The sequence below is a fragment of the Aureobasidium melanogenum genome (assembly GCF_000721775.1).
Source record: "Aureobasidium melanogenum CBS 110374 unplaced genomic scaffold scaffold_20, whole genome shotgun sequence".
Taxonomy (NCBI): domain Eukaryota; kingdom Fungi; phylum Ascomycota; class Dothideomycetes; order Dothideales; family Saccotheciaceae; genus Aureobasidium; species Aureobasidium melanogenum.
The window spans coordinates 1-23,776 of NW_024470072.1; the positions used below are offsets into that span (position 1 = coordinate 1).

At 48.3% G+C, this 23,776-nt stretch overlaps 9 protein-coding genes across 9 annotated transcripts; 5 read left to right on the plus strand and 4 right to left on the minus strand.

Moving 5' to 3' along the window:
- Nucleotides 1–1,227: 1,227 nt before the first annotated feature.
- On the plus strand, nucleotides 1,228–2,141 carry M437DRAFT_68163 (A cutinase-like protein from cryptococcus Sp; the record flags this gene model as incomplete). The annotated part of the gene is made up of 5 exons (XM_041025068.1): nucleotides 1,228–1,348; nucleotides 1,405–1,505; nucleotides 1,555–1,611; nucleotides 1,663–1,956; nucleotides 2,010–2,141. 5 exons carry the CDS (start codon nucleotides 1,228–1,230, stop codon nucleotides 2,139–2,141), a joined length of 705 nt encoding a protein of 234 aa, XP_040877264.1.
- A 292-nt stretch (nucleotides 2,142–2,433) lies between these two features.
- On the minus strand, nucleotides 2,434–3,065 carry M437DRAFT_54742 (uncharacterized protein; the record flags this gene model as incomplete). The annotated part of the gene is made up of 2 exons (XM_041022748.1): nucleotides 2,434–2,973; nucleotides 3,021–3,065. The coding sequence occupies 2 exons, from the start codon at nucleotides 3,063–3,065 to the stop codon at nucleotides 2,434–2,436; spliced, it is 585 nt and encodes a 194-aa protein (XP_040877265.1).
- A 264-nt stretch (nucleotides 3,066–3,329) lies between these two features.
- M437DRAFT_68164 (FMN-dependent alpha-hydroxy acid dehydrogenase) lies at nucleotides 3,330–4,551 on the minus strand (the record flags this gene model as incomplete). The annotated part of the gene is made up of 2 exons (XM_041025069.1): nucleotides 3,330–3,890; nucleotides 3,940–4,551. 2 exons carry the CDS (start codon nucleotides 4,549–4,551, stop codon nucleotides 3,330–3,332), a joined length of 1,173 nt encoding a protein of 390 aa, XP_040877266.1.
- Nucleotides 4,552–6,547: 1,996 nt separating this feature from the next.
- Nucleotides 6,548–8,379, minus strand: M437DRAFT_77339 (uncharacterized protein; the record flags this gene model as incomplete). The annotated part of the gene is made up of 3 exons (XM_041026786.1): nucleotides 6,548–6,811; nucleotides 6,864–7,209; nucleotides 7,265–8,379. The coding sequence occupies 3 exons, from the start codon at nucleotides 8,377–8,379 to the stop codon at nucleotides 6,548–6,550; spliced, it is 1,725 nt and encodes a 574-aa protein (XP_040877267.1).
- A 567-nt stretch (nucleotides 8,380–8,946) lies between these two features.
- M437DRAFT_54508 (glutamyl-tRNA amidotransferase subunit A) lies at nucleotides 8,947–11,094 on the plus strand (the record flags this gene model as incomplete). The annotated part of the gene is made up of 1 exon (XM_041022706.1): nucleotides 8,947–11,094. The coding sequence occupies one exon, from the start codon at nucleotides 8,947–8,949 to the stop codon at nucleotides 11,092–11,094; it is 2,148 nt and encodes a 715-aa protein (XP_040877268.1).
- Nucleotides 11,095–11,482: 388 nt separating this feature from the next.
- Nucleotides 11,483–13,177, plus strand: M437DRAFT_33615 (uncharacterized protein; the record flags this gene model as incomplete). Its single annotated transcript, XM_041019254.1, has 1 exon — nucleotides 11,483–13,177. A coding segment is annotated over one exon (1,695 nt), but the record flags the coding sequence as incomplete, so codon positions are not given.
- A 2,604-nt stretch (nucleotides 13,178–15,781) lies between these two features.
- On the minus strand, nucleotides 15,782–17,478 carry M437DRAFT_77342 (acetamidase; the record flags this gene model as incomplete). Its single annotated transcript, XM_041026787.1, has 2 exons — nucleotides 15,782–15,909; nucleotides 15,960–17,478. The coding sequence occupies 2 exons, from the start codon at nucleotides 17,476–17,478 to the stop codon at nucleotides 15,782–15,784; spliced, it is 1,647 nt and encodes a 548-aa protein (XP_040877270.1).
- Nucleotides 17,479–17,881: 403 nt separating this feature from the next.
- Nucleotides 17,882–19,738, plus strand: M437DRAFT_68168 (uncharacterized protein; the record flags this gene model as incomplete). Its single annotated transcript, XM_041025070.1, has 1 exon — nucleotides 17,882–19,738. One exon carries the CDS (start codon nucleotides 17,882–17,884, stop codon nucleotides 19,736–19,738), a length of 1,857 nt encoding a protein of 618 aa, XP_040877271.1.
- A 1,713-nt stretch (nucleotides 19,739–21,451) lies between these two features.
- M437DRAFT_54438 (uncharacterized protein) lies at nucleotides 21,452–23,007 on the plus strand (the record flags this gene model as incomplete). The annotated part of the gene is made up of 6 exons (XM_041022694.1): nucleotides 21,452–21,861; nucleotides 21,915–22,017; nucleotides 22,072–22,205; nucleotides 22,253–22,466; nucleotides 22,517–22,731; nucleotides 22,779–23,007. Coding segments are annotated over 6 exons (1,305 nt in total), but the record flags the coding sequence as incomplete, so codon positions are not given.
- Between the last annotated feature and the right edge of the window lie 769 nt (nucleotides 23,008–23,776).

Genomic DNA, 23,776 nt, shown 5'->3' on the forward strand with positions numbered 1-23,776 from the left:
CGAAACCTAGGCCAGGCTTTCAAACCATTTATCCTTAGCCAAGGAGGCCTACTGGGAAAGGAGACCTCGCAGACCTATAAGGAGCTGCAACAGTCCTTCTCTCCTAGTATAGCTGAATGGCTAGACAAGTACATCTCTACTTTACTTGTCCGACTCCGAGCCCGGAACTGGATGGGATACGGGATTAACTAACACTACACGATCTAAAGAAGGTAGACCACCTGTTTCCTTACCGCACCTAGGTTTCTAAGTTTAGGAGCATAATATAGCTTATATAGTATTGTATCGAAGTTCTGCAAACCCTAACCCTAACCCTAAAAACCCTAAAACCCTAAAGGTAGAGAGATGGCACAAAGGAGACGAACTCAAGAACTTGACTCAGTGGTGTCTTGAAATTCAGATAGCAGATGGCAGGACTTCCCTGTGGGGAAAAGGACACTGACAGATAGTATTCCTTTCTCGCTGATGCAATAATCACGAAGGCTTGATTCATGCTGGGATAACCCGAGCAAGGTCGTGGTTCATGATCTGACCTCCTTATTCTGGTATAGTCAATTTTCAACAGTTCACAGTTCACGATGCGGCCCGCCTCGCCTGACATTTCTAGAAACGAACCTGCTGCCGAGGTCAGCTGCTGATCAATAGCTTTCGAATTCACATGGCCAAGTCCTGCAAGCAATCAATCCTCGGCGCATTTACCACCTTACATTCTGAGGACTTGACTGGTATAGGGTTTGACTGGTATGGGAGTTTGCCGAGGTTCACGAATTAAGGCTCAGGAATATATTAATCCCTCCACAGGTCTTATCCACCAAGTGCGGGGAACGGGTTTCAGGACGATCGCGTGCTTGAAAACGCAATGTCTAAGCGTTCAAAACGCCTCGAACATCCAATGGGATACCTTAGAGTTGTGATCGCAAGCTTTAAGCGAGCGATACTCATATAAAATCCTTTAGTAAACTTCGATGAGCACTGAGCGGTCTGCCATACTATGCATCAAGACACCCCGAGGCTCGCTTCACCTACAGCAAGATCAGCATGCCTGTGTTGCTCGCTAACGTCTCGATTGAAAGGCATCGTTAGATGTTGACCGCTCGCCTGAAGATCTGTCTAGGGTATATAAAGGTATCTTCTCTTCTTTACGGAATCTTCAAACAGCAGCTTGCGACCTATCCACTTTCGCTCTGTATATCCTTTGCCTTTTTCAAATCAATCCTGCCCTTCGTGATGTCGTCCCTCTTTGCATTGGCCAAGGCTGCATGCCTTCTACTGCTCGCTTCTGAAGCATTTGCAAGCCCCATCGAGAAGATCGAAGAGCTCGAGAAACGTGCCGTCTGCACAGCATACAGTATGTCTTGCCACGAATCTTCTTATGCTATTGCAAAGTGCTGACATGAATAAAAGCTCTCATTGAGACTCGAGGCACTGGCGAGCCTCAAGGTCCATCGAATACTTTCAAGACCATGGATGCTGCCATTCTTGCCCAGCTCATGGGCGGTAGCGAGGTTGGTGTTCAAGTCTGTCTTGAGATGAAGTATCACTGACAAGCTTTAGTATGACACCGTCTATCCAGCCAGTGTTGATCAGAACTCTGCTGCCGGTACCGCTGATGTGAGTAAAATCTTTCAATGATCCAATCAATGTTTGTACTCACGATCACAGATTATCAACCAAATCAACACTGGTCTGGAGGCCAACCCCAACAGATGCTTCATCCTAGAAGGTTACTCCCAAGGTGCCGCTGCAACTGTTGATGCTATGCCCAAGCTTACTGGCGCTGCTTTCAATGCCGTCAAAGGTGTCTTCCTTGTCGGCGACCCTCACCACAAAGCTGGCCTAGCTTGCAATGTCGATTCTAAGGGCGGCTCTACTACCAAGAACGTCAATGGTCTCAGTGTCCTTCTTGGAAGTATCCCGAAGAACTGGGTTAGCAAGACTTTAGATGTCTGCGCTTACGTGAGTTCACAAGCCTCTTGGAACTCGTCAAGAGGATCACTGACCATATTTAGGGCGACCCCGTCTGTGATACTAACCCCGATCATGGCTTGGACGTCTCTGCACACTTGTCTTACAAGTCTGATGCAAACGTGCAGAACCAGGGCATCAAGTTTGTTCTCGGCAAGCTTCGTGGAACTAGCTAGATATTGTCTTCTGATATCACGATATATATGACTCCTGAGAACACGACAATCACACATGAGAGAGTTTCAACTTCTGTTCTGTTTTGTCTTCCATCATAGTCTCAAAGCCTTGAGAAATGTAGTGAATATGTGTACTTCTGTAACAATCTTGCTGAGTAGTATTGTATAGCCTGTCAGTCGAAAGATTGCTATGACGTCGCGTCATTTCTCACCAACACAAGCTCCGCGGACCTGGAAGATCATCCTTTCTTGTGCATAGAGAGCCCGAAACAATCAAGAAAGAGCCGACCTGTCAGGCATGGTCATTCTCAAAGGCTCTACGTGCAGAGTCCACCTGAAAAATGCCCTTGTCGTCTGTGTGCGCCGCCACGAAAGCTTCATTGTACAGTTTGACCGTGAAATCACTCTCAAAGCACAGATGCGTAGACAGAGAATCTGCTTCCTCGAACCTGACTCGCCATTCGCGCCACGAGTCATCGGGTTCATCAAAGCGCTCTTCACACTCGGTGTTCCATTGATTCAACTCATCTTCGGTCATGATTCCTGGATCGCGCATGGCAAGACTCGAGTATGAGTGCGCGAGGATAACCGTGTGATCTATAGCACTGCGCTGGTCGAGTAAAGCATACTGGCATGCTTCTAGATCACTAGCCGATGGAGGATCGTCGAGATGAGTAGCGACGAAGTTGCATATCTGCTCTCGACATTGAAAATCGCTAATGAATAGATCGACAGGTGGTGAAGTGCACCGAGGATCAAATGTTGTCTGAGTTGAGTCGCGGACAAGTGAGAAGAAATTGTGTTTTGGTGTCTCCAATAGCGTGTCGATGATCTGGCAATTGTCAATGGATAGTCTGAGTGAGGTTCAATGTTGCTCACAGATGTTGGAACTTGAGAGATGCAGAACAGTAAGAAGGACGACATGTTGTTGCACTCAAGAAGTTGTCGGACCTGCGAATGAGTCTGTGTCCGCTTTTGTGACAGGTGTCTGTAGTCTTGTGACAGAAGTCTGTAGTCAAAGAAAGGGCGGTCACTGGAATTTTGGACTGGCCTTGGGATCTGCAAGGTTATACCTCGGAAGGTGTTGAAGGTCACATTGCACAGCCGACGTTGCGAAGGATCATTAACATTCGATATTATTCCCGAAGCCACTGCCACATAGCCCCAGAGTTCTATTATATTATGTCATTAAGGTAGAGGTGCACCAAAGAACTCCAACTCAACTCGTCGGGTGTTGACAAAGGTCCTGTTTCCTCGAATGTTGTTCGAATTAGGCTCTCCGATCAATGCCAGCTCGGTGGTAAGCTCCTTCTTTATGATATCCAAAAGCTTCGAAACTCCTTGCTCGCCATAGACGTTGGCATACATTGGTGCACGTCCCAGACCGACTGCACGAGCACCAAGAGCCAACAAGGTGATGATGTGACTTGCGCGACGTACACCTCCATCAGCATAGATCTCAATCTTGTCAAAGACTTCAGGATACAGGCGATGAACATCGAGAAGCACTTCGACTGCCGTAGGCGCCATGTCGACAACGCGACCACCATGGTTCGAGATGTAGACAGCAGGGAAGCCAAGGTCCGCGCAAAGCTTGACATCGTGAGCAGTCTTGACACCTTTTGGAACGATTGGCAGAGTTGTCATGTTTCGAAGCTTGTTCAATGATTCAATGGTGAATGTAGAGCTGTGACCGGCATCACCACCTGCAGAAAAACGAAGGTAACGATCTCTGATTCCATTGACACCCTGATATCTTGTCAGAAGATCGATCTTTGTATAATGCACACGCACATACCGTGTTGTCCACCGTCAAAAAGATGGCCTTGAATCCTGCCTTCTTCATACGATTCAACTCGTCTTGAAGCTTTGCATTGTCTGACCAGATGTATTCTTGATGGAACATGACCTGTCCACTCGCAGCTGCAGCACCAATCTCCTCAATCGATTGCGACGACGAGATAGATGGTACGTATAGGAGATTTGCAGCTCCAGCAGCTTTCACGAGATTTGACTCGGCTCCGTTACTTGCATACCCAGCTTTTGCAGCAGGAGCAATGAAGAAAGGGGCATCAAACTCGTATCCAAGAATGCTCGTCTTTGTGTTGATATTTGACACGTCGGTGAAGCTGAAACCATTCAATCGGATCTTGTTCCAGTCACGCATGTTGGCGTTGTATGTGATCTCATCCAAAGCAGCTGTGCGGTAGTACGCATAGTGTCTGTCGGACAAGACATTCTTGGCGGCGATCTGGAAGTCATTTGCATCGACGAGGTCCTCAATTGGAGGTAAGGTTCCAGTCGTCCAGCTTGAAGTGTCAAGCCCAGTGTCAGGAAGACCTTCAGTATCGATCTGAACAGCAGACGTGCTGACTGCACACAGTGCCAACGAAATAAAAAGCGAGCGCATGTTGGACTGGAGCCTAAGGAGGTGACGACGGAGGCAGACTTGAACTTAAGTGACACCCACTCGAGGAATATCATCCTCTTATATGATTGTGCCCTATTGATCGATTCCAAAGATAGCTTGCGCATGGCGGCAAATCCCCATCCGTCTAATTTTTATTGTTCATGCAGTTGATCTGCAGAGCATTGGTATTTGGTCCGTTCGCAAATCTGCACGTCCAAAATCCGCAGCCAATTGGTGGGCCTTGATTCCTGAATCCTTTCTCTGCAAGGATTGCACTGATATGTTTTCGGATGCGGCAGAAAATGCTGTGTACTGTCCCGCGATAAAGATCTGGGTGGGTCACAGGCGCAGGTACCCGAGCGTTCCTCGAATTGGTGTTGTCGTTCTGGAAACCATGTTGTACAAGTAGGGCCAAGTGCCGACAGACGCCTTGACAGACGTTGAAATTCGCGTCGCGGCATTTGATTATGCCATCAGGAGACTGTCGGCGGCACAGGCGAAGACTGTCATGTAACAAAAGCAGGAATCAGACATTTGCAGGCGATCTACACGAGATCAATCTGTTCGTCTCGTGTTCGTCGCAAGCGAGCCGTATTCAAGACGAAGGATGCGAGCGAGCCCTGTCGCGCATGGAATTATCGAAGGCGTGCATGGCAAAAATGACAAGCCTTGCAGTGCATTCGAAACAGAGTGGATAAGGCACCGAAGAGATCGTCATATTTGTGCCGGTTGATTTCTTTATCTGATTCGTGATGGCCCTGGCATCGGAAGATGTCGGTGCTCGGCATCGTTTCAAGTTGAGCTCGGACGGAGCATGGATCTCTTTTGGGCCGCCGTCAACGGATTTGCAAATGCATAAAAAAGATGCACACGTCTGCAACGATTTGTGACGAAATACACACTCATGTACCTTTGGTCAGACACGGCAGCAATGCCAGCATGAAGCTTGCACACATCACCTGAAAGCAGAGGAATTCAAAATTTTGCATGGCTTGTAGTATGACCAACTGCTCCAATCAGCTTTCACCAGGCTGGACCCCGTAAGCGCTTGTGAAATCCTTCTCGAGCAATTGACCAGCTGATGGCAGTCGTGTATCGGTACCGTATCTCTGAGCTCTTCAAGCTATAAGAAGACCGTTTGCGAACTCCAGAAGCAGTGTCATTAGGATCATTCCCGAATATCTGCGACAGTCTTTTTGCTTCCTTTCGCATTCCCTTCGATCGAAGCGTCCAAACATCCGATCAGCTGCAAAGTATATCAGTCATATTATGGACACAAATCTGATCGCTAAGCTCCTTGCTATTCCTTGTGGATTTCTGATGGCCAGCTATAATGCGACCTTCTCACAGAACGTCATGCCACATCTCTACACTCAACCAGCTTCAGTGGTGGCCCCTATCTTTGCCAAAATCTATAAAACCGGTTTCAAAACCATGTTGCCTCTTGCGAGCACCGCCATCGTCGCTTATAGCTATCTAGCTTATTCGAGCACACCTCGCGAAAGACAACTGTATGGCTCAGCTGCGGCCTTGACCTTTGCCACGCTACCGATGACTCAAATCATCATGATGCCGACTATTGCTCGACTCCAAGAGATCAGCGAAAGTGGCAGTTTGCAGGCAGCAGCAGGAATGAATCAGGAAGTCACGAAGTTGGTAAAGACTTGGGTAGCACAAAATTACTTCCGGGCTTCGATCCATCTGACTGCTGGGTTCATTGGCCTCTTTACAGCCCTTACTTAGCTTGAGATACATGGAGCAGGAGTTGAAGTTCTGATAAGCTGAGTCTGAGTTGCCATTCAGTGGCTGTGGTGTTCCCTTTAGCCAATGATTTTCAGTGAGCTCTCTGCCCAATCTCTCCGAAGTCTAGCAATGTGAAGAGATGGGATCGCAACATCAATTTCTAATGCTATGCAAGAGTATTTTAGAGCATCTCGCAAAGTGTCTATGTAATTGATAGACTCGCATTGCCATGCGCGTATGTAGATGAAAACTCTCACTGCTCAGAACTCGTTTCTCTCCTTCCATCTCGACCTCTCGAATCTGCATAATACACAGCAACCTGGCTTTTACTACCATCCTGTATAATGCTTGTTGTGCGTTGAGCATATGATTCGGCCAGCTGCATGCCAACTATGATAGCCGCATCATCGTCATATATGGATGCTTCGAGAAGTGTGGACTTTGCAGGATAGAAGTACGACAAGCTCCAATATACGAAACTCGCGCTAACGAAGCCATACAAGTAATTCATGTCGTACTGTGAAATATGTCAGCAAGCGCATCTCGATATCCCGTGGCAAGCATCTTACAATATGTGCGAAGCCAGATGGTATCTCTAAGCTCTTGTTTACTGAGCTTGCCAGTCCCGGTAAGTTGGGCACAAGAGATGACAATAGTGCTACCACAGCACGCCAGTTGATGCCATGTTTGTAGCGGTATCGTCCATGTCTTCTGTACAAACCGGGAACATCAATGTGACGTCTTTTGACAAGCCAGTAATCTGTGGCCATGATGGAGGCGATAGGGCACAAGAAGACAGCCAGGCCAACCATAAAGTTCAACAACGATTCAGCAGAGTATACAATCTTCCAAGGCACCATGATCCAGCCAGCTGTAATGGTGATGATTACAACGCCTCGGCGAATATTTATGTACCTGTCGGCAATATCAATACATCAAGCTACAAAGGTGATCGGGAAGTTAGGCTTACTTTGGAAACAAGTTGGTCAGATCGTTGGATGCACTGATGACATTGGCACTTAGATTCGTGCCGATCTGAGCGATACACCATGCAAAGCCGACGAAGAAAGCAAGACACTTTCCTCCGGGCGTTTCCCACTGAGCTGCAAGCCCAATGGGATCCCAGATATACTCGCCATAGACGACTTTGGCCGAGGATGTCGAGATGATGCCAAACAGTCCAAGAACAAGACAGATGAGAGGCAGGAAGAAACCCTGCCAGTATACTCCCTTAGGATCTCTGAGATACCTTGTGAAGTCGGCGACGTTGGTAGCCATTGTCGCCCAGCTACCCGCAACACTCATCAAGCTGGACATGATCAGCCACGAGCGTCTCGATCCAGATACCTGGTACTCCTGTTTCCAGATGTCACCTGTTCCGCCAGCGAGCTGTGTCATATAAATGACTGTGGCTATTGAAACTGCAATCACGACGACCGCCTTGAACCAGAAGAATGCTTTCAACTTGTGAGGTGGCGTCAACAAGAACGGAAACTGTATGCTCCAGAACAGGCAGTGTGATATCAACTGTTGCGAGGTGATACCAACCGAAGCTGGAATGTGATTTGGGATATCAAGGTAACTAGGCCAGATGACGCGAATACATTGGGTTATGGCTGTTGACCCTGTATAGGTTTGAATGGCGTGCCAGAATAAAGCAGTGGTCAACCTTACAACCACAGCAAATCTGGCCAAATAAAATCCGAAAGAAGAACGTACTGCGACAGGGAACGGTACATGGAGGTGTGCACCGATAGCGCCATTGAGAACGAGCGGGACCACATCAATCAGACAACCAAGGATGATGCAGTAAACAGCCTCTCGCCAGGTCAACCCGACGGCGATGATAGATGAAGGAGCCTGCCACCCTTGAGCGTTGATAGCGTCCGAGATCCAGAAGCCGAGGATGGTTAGAGATGTCCAGGTACGTCGTTCGACAGGCGTAACATCAGCATCGATATTGCTCCATGTATCTGCATCGGCGAAGGTTGTTGTCTGCTTAGGAATGACCCAGCCTTGAATGCTGGACTTTCGCTTGACTGCAGCTTTCGCGGTCTCGAATCGCTGCTGGAAGAGGGCTGCCATGATGACTGTCCGTCACACGAGACAATGTAGTGTACACTACATCCCGCAGTGATGAGGTCCCATATATCTATATAGCTTTACCCTTCAAAGTCAAGAAAGATCATCGTGACCTTCGAGGGCAGATAGCCCATCCCACCCAAGGAACCTCTGGATAAGATAAGAATCTCAGATTGCACATGTCGTATCATAGTTCTCTGGGGCATTCTCCGGGGTGTTGTCCCGCTATCTCAGAAATGGCGGGGCAGGGGTCTCAGGAGATCGCTACGGAACTACCGAATCGGGATGAGCCGATCATTGTGCCGCTTGGAATGAGGCTGAAGATAAGCGTTTTCAACTCGCGGCCCGTATTTCTTTCGCCGACGGCCGGCGAAAGTGTCGCCAGCGAGTGCACGCTGTTTTGGCCGCCTGGCAATTCTGATACGTCCCTGGATTCAGTGGAAGAAGGCACGAAGCATATAGTAAAGCTGTTCCCAGGCGTGAGCCATAAGTTCTATCGCAATTCAAGTATTCTATAATCAGAATCAGGCCTGCGGAACACAATTCTACTTGCACAAACGACGATACGACATGCTGACCGATTCAAAGATGAAGATGGAACTTCCATCAGCTCGACCGTACGCTTTCAAGTTTCGACCAGAATCTACTGCCCTGGTGATCATCGACATGCAGCGGGACTTCCTGGATGCAGGTGGATATGGAGCCATACAATGTGGAAACAAAGACATCTTCGAAGGCGTGAGAAGTATCGTGCCACAGACACGAGCAGTTCTCAACGCAGCGCGAAAGATGAATATCCATGTCGTGCACACCAGAGAAGGACATGAGCCTGATCTGTCAGACTTGCCGGCTTCTAAACGTCTTAGACAAAAGTCTGCCCCTTCCGGCCACCATGTCATCGGCATCGGAGATCAAGGGCCTATGGGTCGCTTGCTTGTCCAAGGCGAGTATGGTCATGATATCATCGATGAGCTCAAACCTTTCCCTGGAGAAACCATCATCGACAAGCCAGGTAAAGGCTCATTCTGGAACACGACCTTGCATCGGAAGCTGCTTGCCAGAGGTATCACACATCTTCTCATCGCAGGTGTGACCACGGAGTGCTGCGTCAACACGACCTTCAGAGAAGCCTCTGATCGCGGGTTTGAGTGCTGTGTGCTGACAGACTGCACCTCCGGTTTCGAATCCTCGTTTGTCGACAGCACTTTGAGGATGCTCTGTTCCTATGACGGTCTTTTCGGCTACGTCTGTTCTTCCAAGGACCTTCTCGCCTATGGCCAGGATTCAGACCTCACCCCACCTAGGACTCCACCGGGCTATATCAGAGATTTGGCGCTATCCTCTTTGCAACAGCAGTACAGAGACGCTGAGATTACTGTTACCGATGTTGTCAAAGATGTAAGCAGGAGGATTTCGGAGTACCACTTGAAAGACTCTGCTGTCTGGACCTTCGTTCAGAGTGATGAGGTGTTGCTCCAGGCGGCTCACGCGTTGGAAGAGCGTTACAGACATCAGCCTCTTCCGCCCTTGTATGGCATTCCCTTTGCGGTCAAGGATAACATAGATGTTGAGGGTGTGCCAACAACTTCCGCATGTGAAGCAACAAGTTACATACCAAGACAGTCAGCTAAGGTGGTCGACGCTCTGGTTGCGGCAGGTGCGCTATTTGTTGGCAAGACCAATCTTGATCAGCTCGCAGCTGGTCTGTCTGGTTGCCGGTCGCCTTTTGGCTACCCTAGAAGCGTCTACGACCAAAGGAGGATCTCTGGAGGCTCGTCGTCCGGTTCAGCCGTAGCTGTTGCTGCAGGTCTTGTGACGTTCGCTTTGGGAACCGACACAGCAGGATCTGGTAGAGTGCCGGCCGCGTTCAACGGTATCACAGGTTTCAAACCGACTAAGGGCACACTATCCGCATCTGGTCTGGTACCTGCTTGCAGAAGTCTGGACACCATATCTATCTTGACATCGACTGTGAATGAAGCAAGAGCGGTGTGGCTAGTTGCAGATGAGGGTCCAGATATGATGGATCCTTTTGCCAAAACTCAGCAATCTTTGCCTCTTTGGCATGTTGATTTTCGTGGTCTCCGAGAAGGTGGCTTTGTGTTTGGAGTGCCCCCTGCTAGCGCACTCGCGAGTTGTACACCAATGTATCGTGAGCATTTCGATCTCGCCATCGAACGCTTGGAAGCATTGGGAGGTATTCGTCAAGAAGTTGATTGGACACCGTTTGAGAGCGGCAGTCGACTGCTCTATGACGGCGCCTTGATAAATGAACGTGTGCAGTGTGCGGGGTCCAAATTCCTCGAAGAACAGAGGCAAAGTTTGCACCCAACAACTCGAGCGCTCTTCGAAGCAGCCATGGCGAGGAACACGAATCCGTGGGAAGTCTATCGTGATCAACATGCTCAAGCGATATACACGCGTCAAGCTGCGCTCATGTTCGAGAAGATCGATGTACTTCTGGTTCCCACGACGACTTGTCATCCGACTGTTGCAGAAATGGAGGAAGATCCAATCGATCTTAATGCAAAACTTGGAGAATTCACGCACTTTGCAAACGTACTTGATCTTTGCGGAATTGCAGTACATTCGAGTAACTATGAAGAAAATGAGGGTGAGAGGTTACCGTTCGGTGTGACACTTCTAGGAGCATCGGGCACGGATGGGAAGGTAGTTGACGTGGCAAGGATTTTCGATCAGACATCTGTAGCTACATAGACTTTATGCGAATTTACAACAGTTCATAAAAGCTTAGCAAATGTGTAAAGCGCAAAATTCAGGTTGACAGAGGCCAAATCTAGCTTGTTCTGATCGGATCATTGCTCTATGGGCATAGCATCAGATCATTGTGATCCAAATGTGGTTTTATCAGGTACCAGTCATACACGGTGTTGACACAGTGGATTGGATCAGAGTTATAGATAGGGTTGCAGGGGCTGCGACTTCCGAATTAGGACGTCGCCGCTATCGCTCGGCAAACTCCAATCCGCTCCACTCTGACGCGTGCTCTTCTCGACTGAAGCCAACGAATTCCGAGCTCGATGTCAACAAATCGCGGGCACAAGGACAATTGCGTGAGTGAAAAATTTGAATGATCATGCCTGGTTCTAAAAGAACGCGACCGTGCGATGCTTGTCGCAAGCGAAAGACCAGGTGTCACACTGAGGCATCAGCGACATCATGTGTACTTTGCCAATTTCATGAACAGCCCTGCACGTACGAGCAGACTCCGCGACCCAGGAAGCGTACTATATCCTCTACTGAAGGCAGTCAGCACATTGAACGGTCGAACTTTCGTACAAACAGAACAATACCGGGTACTGGTGTTGAGGAATACGATGCTTTACCCGATGGGACTACACTTTTGAAACGCACTTTGGGACTTCAGAATCTCCATCATAGCCGGTATCTTGGCATCAATAACTCCTTGAATGTATGCGGTCTGGACTTAGGAGTCTCATCTCTTTCTCAGCGACCATCAGAGATGAATATCAAGGTTCGATATGTTCATCCCCAACACGCTTTCGAGATTGTCCCAGATGCTAGTGTACCAGACTCTTCCAACGAGAATTCGGTCTTGGAGGCGATTGAGGCTGCAGTTCAAGGCCATGGAGCCGATCTAGTAAAGCTTTACTTTCGAATCATTCACCCTGCTTTTCCGATTCTCCACAAGGAGGTCTTCCTCGAGAAGTACTCACGATCTTTTCGAGAATTCTCTCCACCTCTTTTGGCAGCTGTATATCTTCTAGCATTGGGTTACTGGAGTTACAGCGACTCACTGAGCGCGAAACAAAAGCCGCCAATACAGCCTCTGAAACAGCTTGCCATGGAATCACTACACGTGGCCATGCAACGGGCAAAACTCTCGACTATTCAAGCATGTTTGTTGATATCTCAGGAACAGACGAACGAGCTCAGTTTCATCACGGGAGAGTCTCATTCAAACATGACAGCTCAGCTTGTCCAGCTTGCACATCGCCTTGGCCTGCATTTAGATGCTGGAGAATGGGATCTTCCGGATTGGGAAAAAAGCCTTCGTCGACGCTTGAGTTGGGCTGTTTCCATGCAAGATAAATGGCTTGCACTGGTGTATGGGCGTCCGTCTCTGATATCATCTACGACTTGGGATGTAGATCGTCTGAATGAGGAGGATTTTCCTGACATCGACGAGGACGACACTGCTGGAAGTTCGGAAGTGGAGAAGGGCAGGCTTGTGTTCATGCACATGGCTGACTTGGCAGAAATACTATCGGATGTCCTGGATGATCTATTCTCGCCACGTGCGCAGCGCTCTATCCGTATTGAAGATCATGGCCTGGTCGGCCTTCTGGTTCGCATCAAACCTCTGCAGATAAGACTCAAAGACTGGTTCTTTGTGTTACCAGAGAGACTCAAACATGACACCGTAGCGTCAATGAAGCTTTCCTCGGTCGGCTACCTGCGCCTTGCATATCTGGCGATCGAGGCAAGCATACATCGCTATATTACCACGATGCTAGTAAAATATCCAAGACAGGATCCCACACTGGTTACTGTATGTCGCAATGCTGCAAAAGAAAGATTTACCACTGCCTTCGATTTTTTGAACAGGTTACAAGCATCTCACCTGGCATCATTCTGGTACTTGACCAGTCCTGAGTGTGCGGCATTGATATACCACTTGGGTAGCCTCCTCGAAGCCACAACAGGGGATGCGGACGAGAAGGCGAATCTCGGACAGATGCTGAAAGCCTGTCGATGGATTTTGAAAGTGAACGGGGAGGCAGGCGCGAACTTCATGAGGCACGCAAGATCTCTAGTAGATGCTTCCGAACGAGTCACAGTCCTGGCCTCGAATGATATGAGGACTGCAGCAACGCCGTCAAGTGCTGGTGGCGACATGTCATACAACTTCAGTGGTAGCGCCTTCGATGATTTGCTTGTGACACAGCAGGTTCAGGAAGTGCATTCTTCCTCGAACGAAATGGCTTCTAACGATATCTTCGATTTTGTACCAGACCTTGGATAGGCAGCCCGAGAACTCATGAAGCTGTCTATTTGATCTCTTGTCATGACAGGATGTGCCGCAGGATTCATATGACTGACTGTCGCGTTTGTGACCATCGAACAAATCTCGGCCGCCTTGTGAAAGCCATCCTTCGCTGCTCTTTTCTCGCTCATGTGATATTTGTTCTTGCTATCATTCCTATTGTTCTGCTGCCCAACTGTCCATGTTGATGCCCTAGTCTAAGGGTTTTTGCTGATATTGAAAAGATCATCGAAGGAACATATCACAAAGAGCGCTGCGATTAGAGTAGCAAATCTTCACATGCGAAAGAATAAAAAAGAATGGAAAGGCAAGCAAGAAAGAAGCATAAAAACAGGAAAAACAGAATCTGACTTATAGTACACCTATTGTGCTTTGATACCCTGTCTACAACGTTTGAACCTCTCTCAAAGAGATTATCTACCCCTGTTCTCAACCGATGACAACCCCAAGAGTCCATGTTCTCGCTACAGACTTCTACCAGTACTTTCCGCAAATCACACATCTAAATCTTTCCATGTTGTCACACCAAGCGTGTCTAGCACAGCCATCCGGACAGCATGGGTTTGTGGGCAAAGCCTCGATATATCTACTGTTTTCAATAGAGACAGTCGTACGCATCTGGAGTGTGCTAGAGTCTGTAAAGGAAAAGAGGATACTGACCGTGATCGTGCGGTGCAAGGACAAGATGAAAAGGTCGCTAGTCGTGGTCTCTGTAGTTGTGTAAGTGTATGTGATCGGTTTTCCACGTGTCGTGGGAGTAGTGGGAGTGGGAGGATCGGGAACGTACATGCCGAAGGATGATGCTTGAATATGGACGGAAGAGGTACTTGAGAGGTGGTTCCGAAATGGGTGTTATATATCCTTAAACACACAATCAGGCGAGCAGCCTCCCAGTGACAATGGTATTGTCTTGTATATTGGCAAATGACAAAGAGGGACAAAGGAACCATTCTTCGCCAGCAACCTCTTTCATGAATCTAGGTAAAAGATCAATAACAACAAAGAACAAGATACGTTAAAAGCACTTGTAAAGCTCAGGAGACAGGTCAAACTTCTTTGACAGCCCTTTGTCTATTGTTCGAGGTGATCAGTCTCCCTTTGTATCCCTTTGCCCAGTGACGAGCCAATGCTTCAGCAATCAAAGTATCTCTAATGACCAAGAAACACACATATACCTCTCAACATTGCCTGCTACTTCCCTCTCCATCATACACCTTTCACCAGTACACTACCCTCTTACCACGAAACAATGTGCAGCCACGCTACTTCTTCCGTTTCGACTGGCGTTGTTGCCCGTCACCCAACTGCACCTACATGCGGTAGATGCTTCCAGTACCTGAGATGGCATCCTGGCCAGGCTTGCTACTGGTGTCACCGTTGTCGTCTCTACTACAGCAATTACTAAGTTGCTTTGAGAGAGGTAAGAAAGTTCAGTATGCTATTAGATGAGGTTTCCGTAATTGATCAATTAATTTTTTTCTGCTTGCATCTCCCATTTCTTGTGTCACAGATGTGCTTATCCTTGAGTTAAAACTTTCAGTATCGAGAATTCGAAACCATAAGAGAAATGCTTTGCTTGGAGCTCAAGGCCCCACTGGATCTCTAATCAGGTACAGATGGGAAACGTCCTAGCACTATCAGAGCGATCCCCAACTGCTTAGAAACTATATCGATCACTGCGGAGCTGCGACTTTTCCATCACAGCTTCTGTTCAGTGGATTCGAAGGACCCATTGTTTCCTTGTTCTATTGTGACTTTGTACTGAGAATTTCTTCATACAGAGGGCCATCCTTTGTCCTTGACTATTTGGCGACATATTCCAATGTGAAAGCATCAAAGCAACAATTTTCAATTCAGGGTGGATGTATCCGCAAGTGCAGTCCTTGGACAATCACTTTTGCGTATCGTCTCAAACAACTGACTATGGAAATCAAAGTCTGATACAAGTCGGGCGCGATCAACCATGTATTCTTACAATATTTCGATCCGCACTCGCAATATGGAGGTCTCTTGTGAATCCTGTGGAGCTCGAGACCGACAGATCCATGGACAACCTTCTTATTCCTGAAGTTGTGTATGGAGTGCGCTGGTTCACTTGCCCTGTATGTACTGCTCGCATGATTTGCTACGACTCCATCTGGCTTCGTCGTCTCTGTTTGGAAACGACTTGGTTTACGCTTATTGCCACGAGCCTGAGGTATGCTACAGTGGCAGGCAATGATTTCGATGGTGCCCCGGTGGACATGGTGAATTTAGGAGTATCACACTGTCGCAGAGTTTGTTCTCTGCATGATACTATATCTCACTATGTTTCATTCTTTCGTGCTTGTACTGATAACGCTCTCATTGCGACATCACAATAAACTTCTAATTAATTTATGGAGTAATGGCATTACCTAGCAGTCTTCCAACCTCTTCGGCAATGGCCATAGTCTTCTCTTCAGTAAGCCTACGGCCAACAATCTGTACCGCAACAGGTGCGCCGTGATATGCCTCTGCGTCATCTGTAGTCTTGTCAGTATCATGAAAAGGGAACACTCTTTGATCAACTCACATTCTCCTTGAACTTGTTTATCCATCTCATTCATGGGCTTGAAATTATCATTCTTCTTGTCCAATGCTTTGTCTGCAAAGGTCACAGGAACAACCACACTTGTAAAGTCGAGCAGGTTGATTGCACTTGCATAGCCATAATACTTGAATTGATTATGTCTGATGGCAGCAGTTGGCGTGATGGGCATAATAAAGGCATCCATTTCTTTGCCAAGCTTCTCTTCCATCTCATTCCACTTCTCCAGGTACTCCATTTGGAACTTCCATTTCTGGAGCTGAACATCCCAAAGTGTGGTTATATCTGCACCAGATCTGGTTGGGTCGACCAAGTCATTGATGTTGGGAATCGCAGGCTCGCCTGATTGGGAGCGAACGGTGTGAATATCCTTTCCTGCATCTGAAGCATAGATGCCCTGAATGAGGTCCACAGCATAATCGTGCTTGTATGGCTTCCAGTCGACAAGCGTGTGGCCATTCTCTCGTAGAGTCGAAACAACCTTGTCGATGCCACGAAGGATAGGCGGATGAGGCATCACGACGCCATCGCAGTTGAAGAAACCAAGAGTGAGTTTCTCGCTCTGGATCTTCTGTACAGCAGCATCATGTTCGGACTGTCGCCAAGGCATGGGGATAACCTTCGAGTCGTGCTTCCATGGCTGCTGCTCAAGAACTGACTTGACGAACAAGCGCAAGTCAGGAACGGAATGAGCGATAGGACCGACAACACTGTGAACGGTCTCTTGTCCTTCCATACTGTTTGCCATCTTTCCATAAGGCATTCTGCCATGACTAGGTCGAATTCCGTACAAGAAGTTGAAGGCAGAAGGTACGCGAATGGAACCACCAATGTCTGTGCCAACACCGATGACACCGCCTCTGATACCGACATTTGCGCCTTCACCTCCAGATGAACCACCGGGAGACCAGTCCTTGTTGCGAGGGTTGACACTGCGACCAGTAATGTTGTTGACTGTCTCGCAAACCATGAGACTTTGGGGCACGGAAGTCTTAATGTAGAAGACAGCGCCAGCCTTTCTCAACAGAGCAGTGAGTACAGAGTCTTCAGTATCGTACTTATCGATCCAAGAAACATAGCCCATGGTCGTCTCCAAACCCTTGACACGCAATTGATCCTTGAGTGAAATGGGCAATCCATGAAGAGGTCCGACGGTACGTCCATTCTTCTCGTAGAATGCATCCAGCTCCTTGGCCTGCTTCAATGCCATCTCTGGAAAGAATTCCAGAGCGCAATTAGTGACTTGATGCGAAATGGCTGCTCGCTTGCAGAATGCAGTGGTGACGTCAATAGCTTTGAGACTGCCATCAGCCAGTTTGGCCACCAGATCCGTAGCTGAAGAGTTTGTAATGTCGAGTTCAGACTTGCTGAGGAGACCGCAAGTCGCGGGAACGTCCATGACGTTCGCACCAAGGGCAGAAGTATCGATAAGCCATTCCTTGGGTATAGAGTCGTTGATACGCTGCTTTTTCGCCTCAGCGACTTGTTTCCAGTCTTTAGTCATTGTTAATCTTGATATACTGCAAGATCTCGTGTCGTATGCGATCAATCTCGAGGTGAGCAGAAGAAGAGAAGAAGAAGAGTGGTAAAGACATAATTGTAAAGCTGATATCACACGGGTCGGCCTATCGGAGATCGTCGCTACCCCACCATGCGGGGTCGTGGTTAGAGCCCCTCCTTCTTATCAGTAGAAGTTCACCCTATCCTCGTTCACGAGACGGCCGAAACTCGTCCGTCATCCATTCTCCGTCTGGAAGGCAGTTTCTGCAGCATGGTCCGTGCGCTCGGCGACAAAGCGCGACAAAGAGACGCCGCGCACACAAGCGAAAAACACCGAGAATATCGCGAGAAACAACCCATCATCAATTCTCTAGCATTTATCGAGCGCATAGCAATACTACTCCATCATGGACAATCAGAGCAGTGCTCAGCACTCTCGTCCTTCGATGGCGCCGCCATCATTTGGCTATTACCCACAACACCCATTCTGGGCAGCCACCATGTTTGAAAAGTACGTCGGCAAGATGCCCACCTCTGGTTACAGCACAGCACAAATCGACTCGGTCTTCTTCCATCTTCGCTTGGAGATGCTTGAGTTGGAGAGTCGTCAATCCCTGGACGCCAACACTATGTGGTTCAGAGGCGAGGTTGAGCGTCTCAGAGCAGAGCGTGATGGTCTTCTTCGAGTTGGCGAGGAAGCTGCCTCTGCACGACTCGCCCATGAGAGAGCACAGATTGCACACCGCAATGCGCAGGCTACCCATGAGAGGGTTCTACGGGTCCACCAAAACACAGAAGGCACTCTCAGAGACATTGTTCGCGAGGGCAATGAAAGAAATGCTCTTCTCGCAACTCAATTGGCCTCTGTGCAACTTGCCCACGAAAAGGCACAAATTGCACATATCGATCTGCAGACTGTTCATCAGAAGGCACAACTTGACCACAAGAACACAAAACGCGCGCTTGAGAAGGAGATTCGTGCGGGCAGAGACAAGTATGTCACGTCGGAATCAGAGAAGTATCTCCTCGAAAGAGACATTGCTATGATCAACGAAAAACGCAAGGAAGAAAAGAAGAAGTTTGAGGATGATCTCCTTGCGATCAAGAAAGAGAGAGATGATCTCCGAGCCAAGTGCGCCGACTTCGAATCTCAATCAAGCAATCCAATCATCCGGTTCGTCAACAAAAAGCAACAGATTCGACAAACAGAATCCCACATCGAGGAAATATGGTCTCAAGCTCTTCAGAGTATCATAAGGGGAAAGGTCAACGACAAGATCAACATCGACAACTCTGTCCTGATCAAGATTCTGCCTCCCGCCATCTCGTCTATCGACAAGTTTACTTTCAAGCAGCAACCACAATACTGCTTCGCCCAGTCGTATGTTGCAAAGTCTTACCTTACGAATGATTATCTCGAACGGTCGTTCTACAAGAGACATGACCGGGAAGATCTTGCCTCCTACGATCGCTTCGATGAACCTGTTCAGCTTAGGCGGCGAGAATTGTTCCTTCTGGACTTGATCTCGGAAGACGTTGGTGCCTTTCCCTTTCCCACGGGCATTGGCCACGAGCTGGATCTGATGATCTACTTGGAACGCAGCCTCCTTCAAGATATCCGCTTGCGTCAGGCAAGCGACACGGCTGTTCTGTTTGCGTTCGACTACCTGATTCGTATGACCAGAATTTTGTACCTCGAGTTTGTTCACAGCATGGCATGCATACATCTGGCAGTCTTGGGCATGCAATATGTCATGCATGATCGCGCCGAATGGTATCGTCTGGTCAGAGAGGTTGTCACAAATGAAAACATTACAGATGAGCCAGTTATCAATGCTTGTCACGCATACCTCGCACTGTCCACACACGACCCGAAGTCACTCATGAAGCCCGAGCTGGCCAAAGCCTTTGAGCTTGGTCGTTTCTCAGCTTCAACACCGATCGCTATCATAGTCTCGCTGACAAATGGAGCGACCTCAGCAACTGTGAACGGTATCGACATTGTTGTTGCTCAGTCTTACGAGTGGGAAGTTGTGTTCTGGAAAGGTACAGGCGCCCAGGCCTGGTCCTGCTCTATCGGTCGTATGGAAGTGAAGATGATTGATGGTGGACTTTGTGAGGTGAAGTGGGGCCCTGATGCAGAGCATCAGATTGTCTGCAGAGTTTCAGACATCTCCGAGAGTGATCTGGGCTACTATCTGTACAGTTGGCACGACATTGAGCTTGTTTATGCAAGCGTGGATGGCGAGATTGCTCACAGCTGATCGCTCTTGGATAAGGAACGGCGGCCTTGTGATGGATTGATGCTTTGGGTTCGTCAGGTAAGGATTTCGAGATGAGTGAAGGTAAGGGATTGGCATACATCCTCGTATCCTTGGGATTGGTATGCACCCTTGAACATACATGGGACGTCAAGGTAGTATCAAAGAGTTGTTATCCCAGTAAAACTTTTGAGAAGTAAGTCTTTCATACCTCATATGTCTTTGTTCAAGGTAAATATAAAAGGCAAGCAAAGGAAGGAACAAAGATGAGAGAAAGAGTTTATTTCCATCGAACTTTGAGACGCTATACACAGGGTCCAGTCAACTGTTTATCCCTTTTCTTGCTTGGTCCCCTCCATGTCCTCCTACATATCACGTTCCAACCCACGCAGGAAACCCCAGATACGCCTACGCATACCGACACGATGCTTGGACTTGTCCATCTCAGGAACAGACAGTGGAGAGTGGGTATCTCTCATGGCGAGCGGAGTTTTTGGAAGGGGGACAGAAGTAGGACGCGAGCTGACTGAATGCCAGATCCGAGTCGGAGGCGTTCTTGACCGCTCTCAAGGGATGTAGATCTGGAGTCACGTTCTGGCCAGGTTTTCTCGAATCAAGGGCGGGTGCGAGGCGGTGGTGTGGTACTCGATCATCTCTAGGTATTGGGTGTCGATGGAATGTACGTTTCGAGGACATGTTATGAAAGCGAGAGACGTACCTTAAGATTCTTGATAGGGACTACCATTTCAATGCACTTGTAGACGTTCTTCCGGGCCGTCTCATTGACGTTCTCGACACTATCGTCCTGGAGCTTTACGATCTGTTCTAATTTCGCGTCCGCGGTTTTCGGCAGCAGAGGATTAGGTTCTGCTTGGTAAATTGTTCAATGCAAGAGAGACACACTAAGCCGGAGCACAGGACAGAATTACAAACAAGTCGAGAGAATAAGATGTGAAGAAAAGAAGGTTGGCCACACCTCTTGTGTCCTAACACGCTGCGCCCGGTCTTCGAATACTTGCTCGCTCACTACCTGAGTACGGGAACTGGTTTCTTGATCTGCAGCTTTCATCAGTCAAGTGCTAGACCATTGGTTCTCTCATCGAGCACTTCTTGTGGAGCCTCTCTATCACAGGCATGTAGCATGTGTAGACGCAGAGTTTTACTATACGATCGATGAGAGAGCACGCGAGTCCCGAAAGAGCAGGTTGCCAGGTTCGGTGCACCCTTTGTGCAGGCGCAGCCTTTCTTCTCGAGCCACTTCATGCCTTTGTTCGTGAAGCCATATTACTCTGGTTTCTTGATCGAGTGTCAGTCATGCAAGAGTATGACGGTGAGGTTTTATACGTACAAGACCAGTATATGCTCGTTCGGCTTCCCCTCCAGGATCCCGACCTCCTGTTAGAAGTTTTCGTTGGGATCGTGGGCGCCCTCGCAAACGATCGAGCCACACGGTAGAACGTTCGCCCAGAAGAATCAGGCGCTGAGTACACCGGCGAAGACCGAAACCGTCGCAGATCGTTGCCTCAATACACTGACCTTCCTGCAGCAGCTGACATGTAGTATAGTCTACACCTGCCACCCACCAAGTGTTGGTGTATCTGTTGTGGATGATTCGAACGATCGGCGCGGCTGACAACCAGAGACAACGGTCGGGCATGGTGTGTCTGTGTTGACTGTCTACAAGAGGGCAAGACTCGACGCCGAACCTCTAATCGAGTCTGTATCTCCAAGCAAGGATATGAAAAAGGCGACGTGTTTCTAGTCTGTGATGCAGGAGGAGGCACGACCGACATCAATATCCTCAAAATCAAGAACACAGAGCCTGGACAGCACGAAATCGAACCCCTTGACTGGGTAGAAGGTACCGCAGTCGGGTCGACACTTATTGACTTCAAGATCGAGGAACTCATTGTATACCGACTTGAACACATCCAGAGGCATCTCTCTGCTCCTGCTGAGCTTCTAGCTGAGAAAATGGTCAACTCTTCCGGCTTCCAAACATTCAAAGGTAGCTTCGGCCTGGATGCACAAGAAGGACTCGATCTTTTCCTTACTGTACCCACTCTTGCGATTGGTCTCGACTTTCCCGAAAGCAACATTCAAGACTCAAGAATGAGGATCACGAGGTAAGACTTTCCGCACTGCAATTGACGATACCTCGTCTTCTCACGCAAGACAGGGAAGAGTTCCAGCGAGTCTTCGATGAGCGCATCGAGAAGGTCTTCGAACTCATTGATATCCAAATTAAGCAACTTCAGAACACTCATGCACGCGAGAGTATCGTCAGTCAAAGACCCAGGTCTGATACTTCTCACCATGTCTCTAATCTGATCTAGAACTACTTGATACTTTCTGGGGGACTCGGGAGTTCGCCCTACGTGAAGCAGCGTATGCGCAAGCGTTACGAACAGAATGCAGACATGAATCTCTACAATGCTCGGGATATCAAGATCCTGACTGCACCTGAACTGTAAGATCATGAAGCATCAGTGGAATTTGTGCACTGACTTGAGCCAGACAACTAGTTGTGACTCGCGGACTTGTTATGGACCGTGTGCAGAAGCTCAAAGGGACTAGCGGTGTCTATCCTGAAAAGTGCTGTCGGAACAGTTATGGATTGGTTGTTCGCCTACCATATGATTCGGCTCAGCACATCGGAGAAGACGTATCTATAGATCCGAGAGATGGTAAGAAGTGGGCAGAGAAGCAAGTTCATTGGTTCATTCGCCAGGTATGTTGTCCTCTACGCTGTGCTATATGCTACTAAATGTTGCGTTGCAGGGTCAGAAGGTCTCTGTCGAACAAGGCATAAGCGAGCCCTATCGATTGAAGATCAATCTCGGTCAAGAGACAGTTCCTTGGAGGACCCAGGTTGTGATGTGTAGTCTTCCAGCTGCACAACTTCCAAAGAGCATAAAGCACCATGCCGTAAAGTCGGTCTGTCACATCGAGTCTGTTCTCGATCCTCTTGACATGAAGTTGAAGAACAGACAGTGGTGCGTCTGCATTCACACCCAAACGAGCCATGACTGATGTGATCAAGGTACAATTTCAAACCGCGCTACAAGCGTGCTCAATTTGTTCTCAAAGTTCTTTTGGGATCTGCAGATATGAGGTTCCAGCTCTGGGGTAATGGGCAACGACTTAGCAGAGATCATGAAGAGATTGAAGTGATGTGGTACGCTCCAACAGAACAGGGAGATGCTTCAACAGAAAAGGGAGACATGAGCAAGGTTGTTGTGCAAGACACATTCGAGATGTACCCAGTCTGATTCACGAAGCATAGAAGCAGTATGATTTTCTGCAAGTCTTCATCCAAGACCGCTACACCTGCGGCAAGCAATTCATGTTTTGTCGTCATCTTTCGATTTTCGATTGATGACAGTGGCGTAGTCAAGATGCGTTGATTGGCGAACTGGAACCGAATGTCTGTTTGCGTGATGAATCCAGTCTTCTGAGAAACAGGCGCGGCTGAAGACTTGCATGGTACGGCTGGTTGTTGACAAATCGACGAATCCAGATATGAACCGCTGCAGCTAAGTGTTGGGCTTCACATCTTTGTAGCGTGATATTATGTCGTCGAATGCAGGCTTGGACAGCCTGGTACCCGGAAGCTGGCAAGGCTGATACCTAGACTTTTTGGAATATGAGCAGCTGCACATCGCTTCGATGCATTATCATCTAGCGCTTACAACTAATTCAATGGGTGCAGTCACAGCACGAACGCCTCACAGACTGTTCTTGCAGAAGATGGTTAGCTTGCAAGCTGCAGACTACTCTATTTATTCTCGTCTTGGTGACAACTGCAGTTGGTTGAATAGCCTGGTTATGCATCAAGCAAATCATGCACGCTAACTGAAATGTCCGCCGTCGCTGCATGCACCTCGCATCCGCACAGGTTGGGGTTGGCACGAAGCTGCCAATTGAGCAAAGGAGCGCCGCTTCATGCGTCCTTTCTTTAACCAATCTAATCAGACTTCCGGGCAGTAAGCTCAGAGGGAGAAGGTTGTATCCACAATTTGAGTAGGTGAAGCTTCGAAG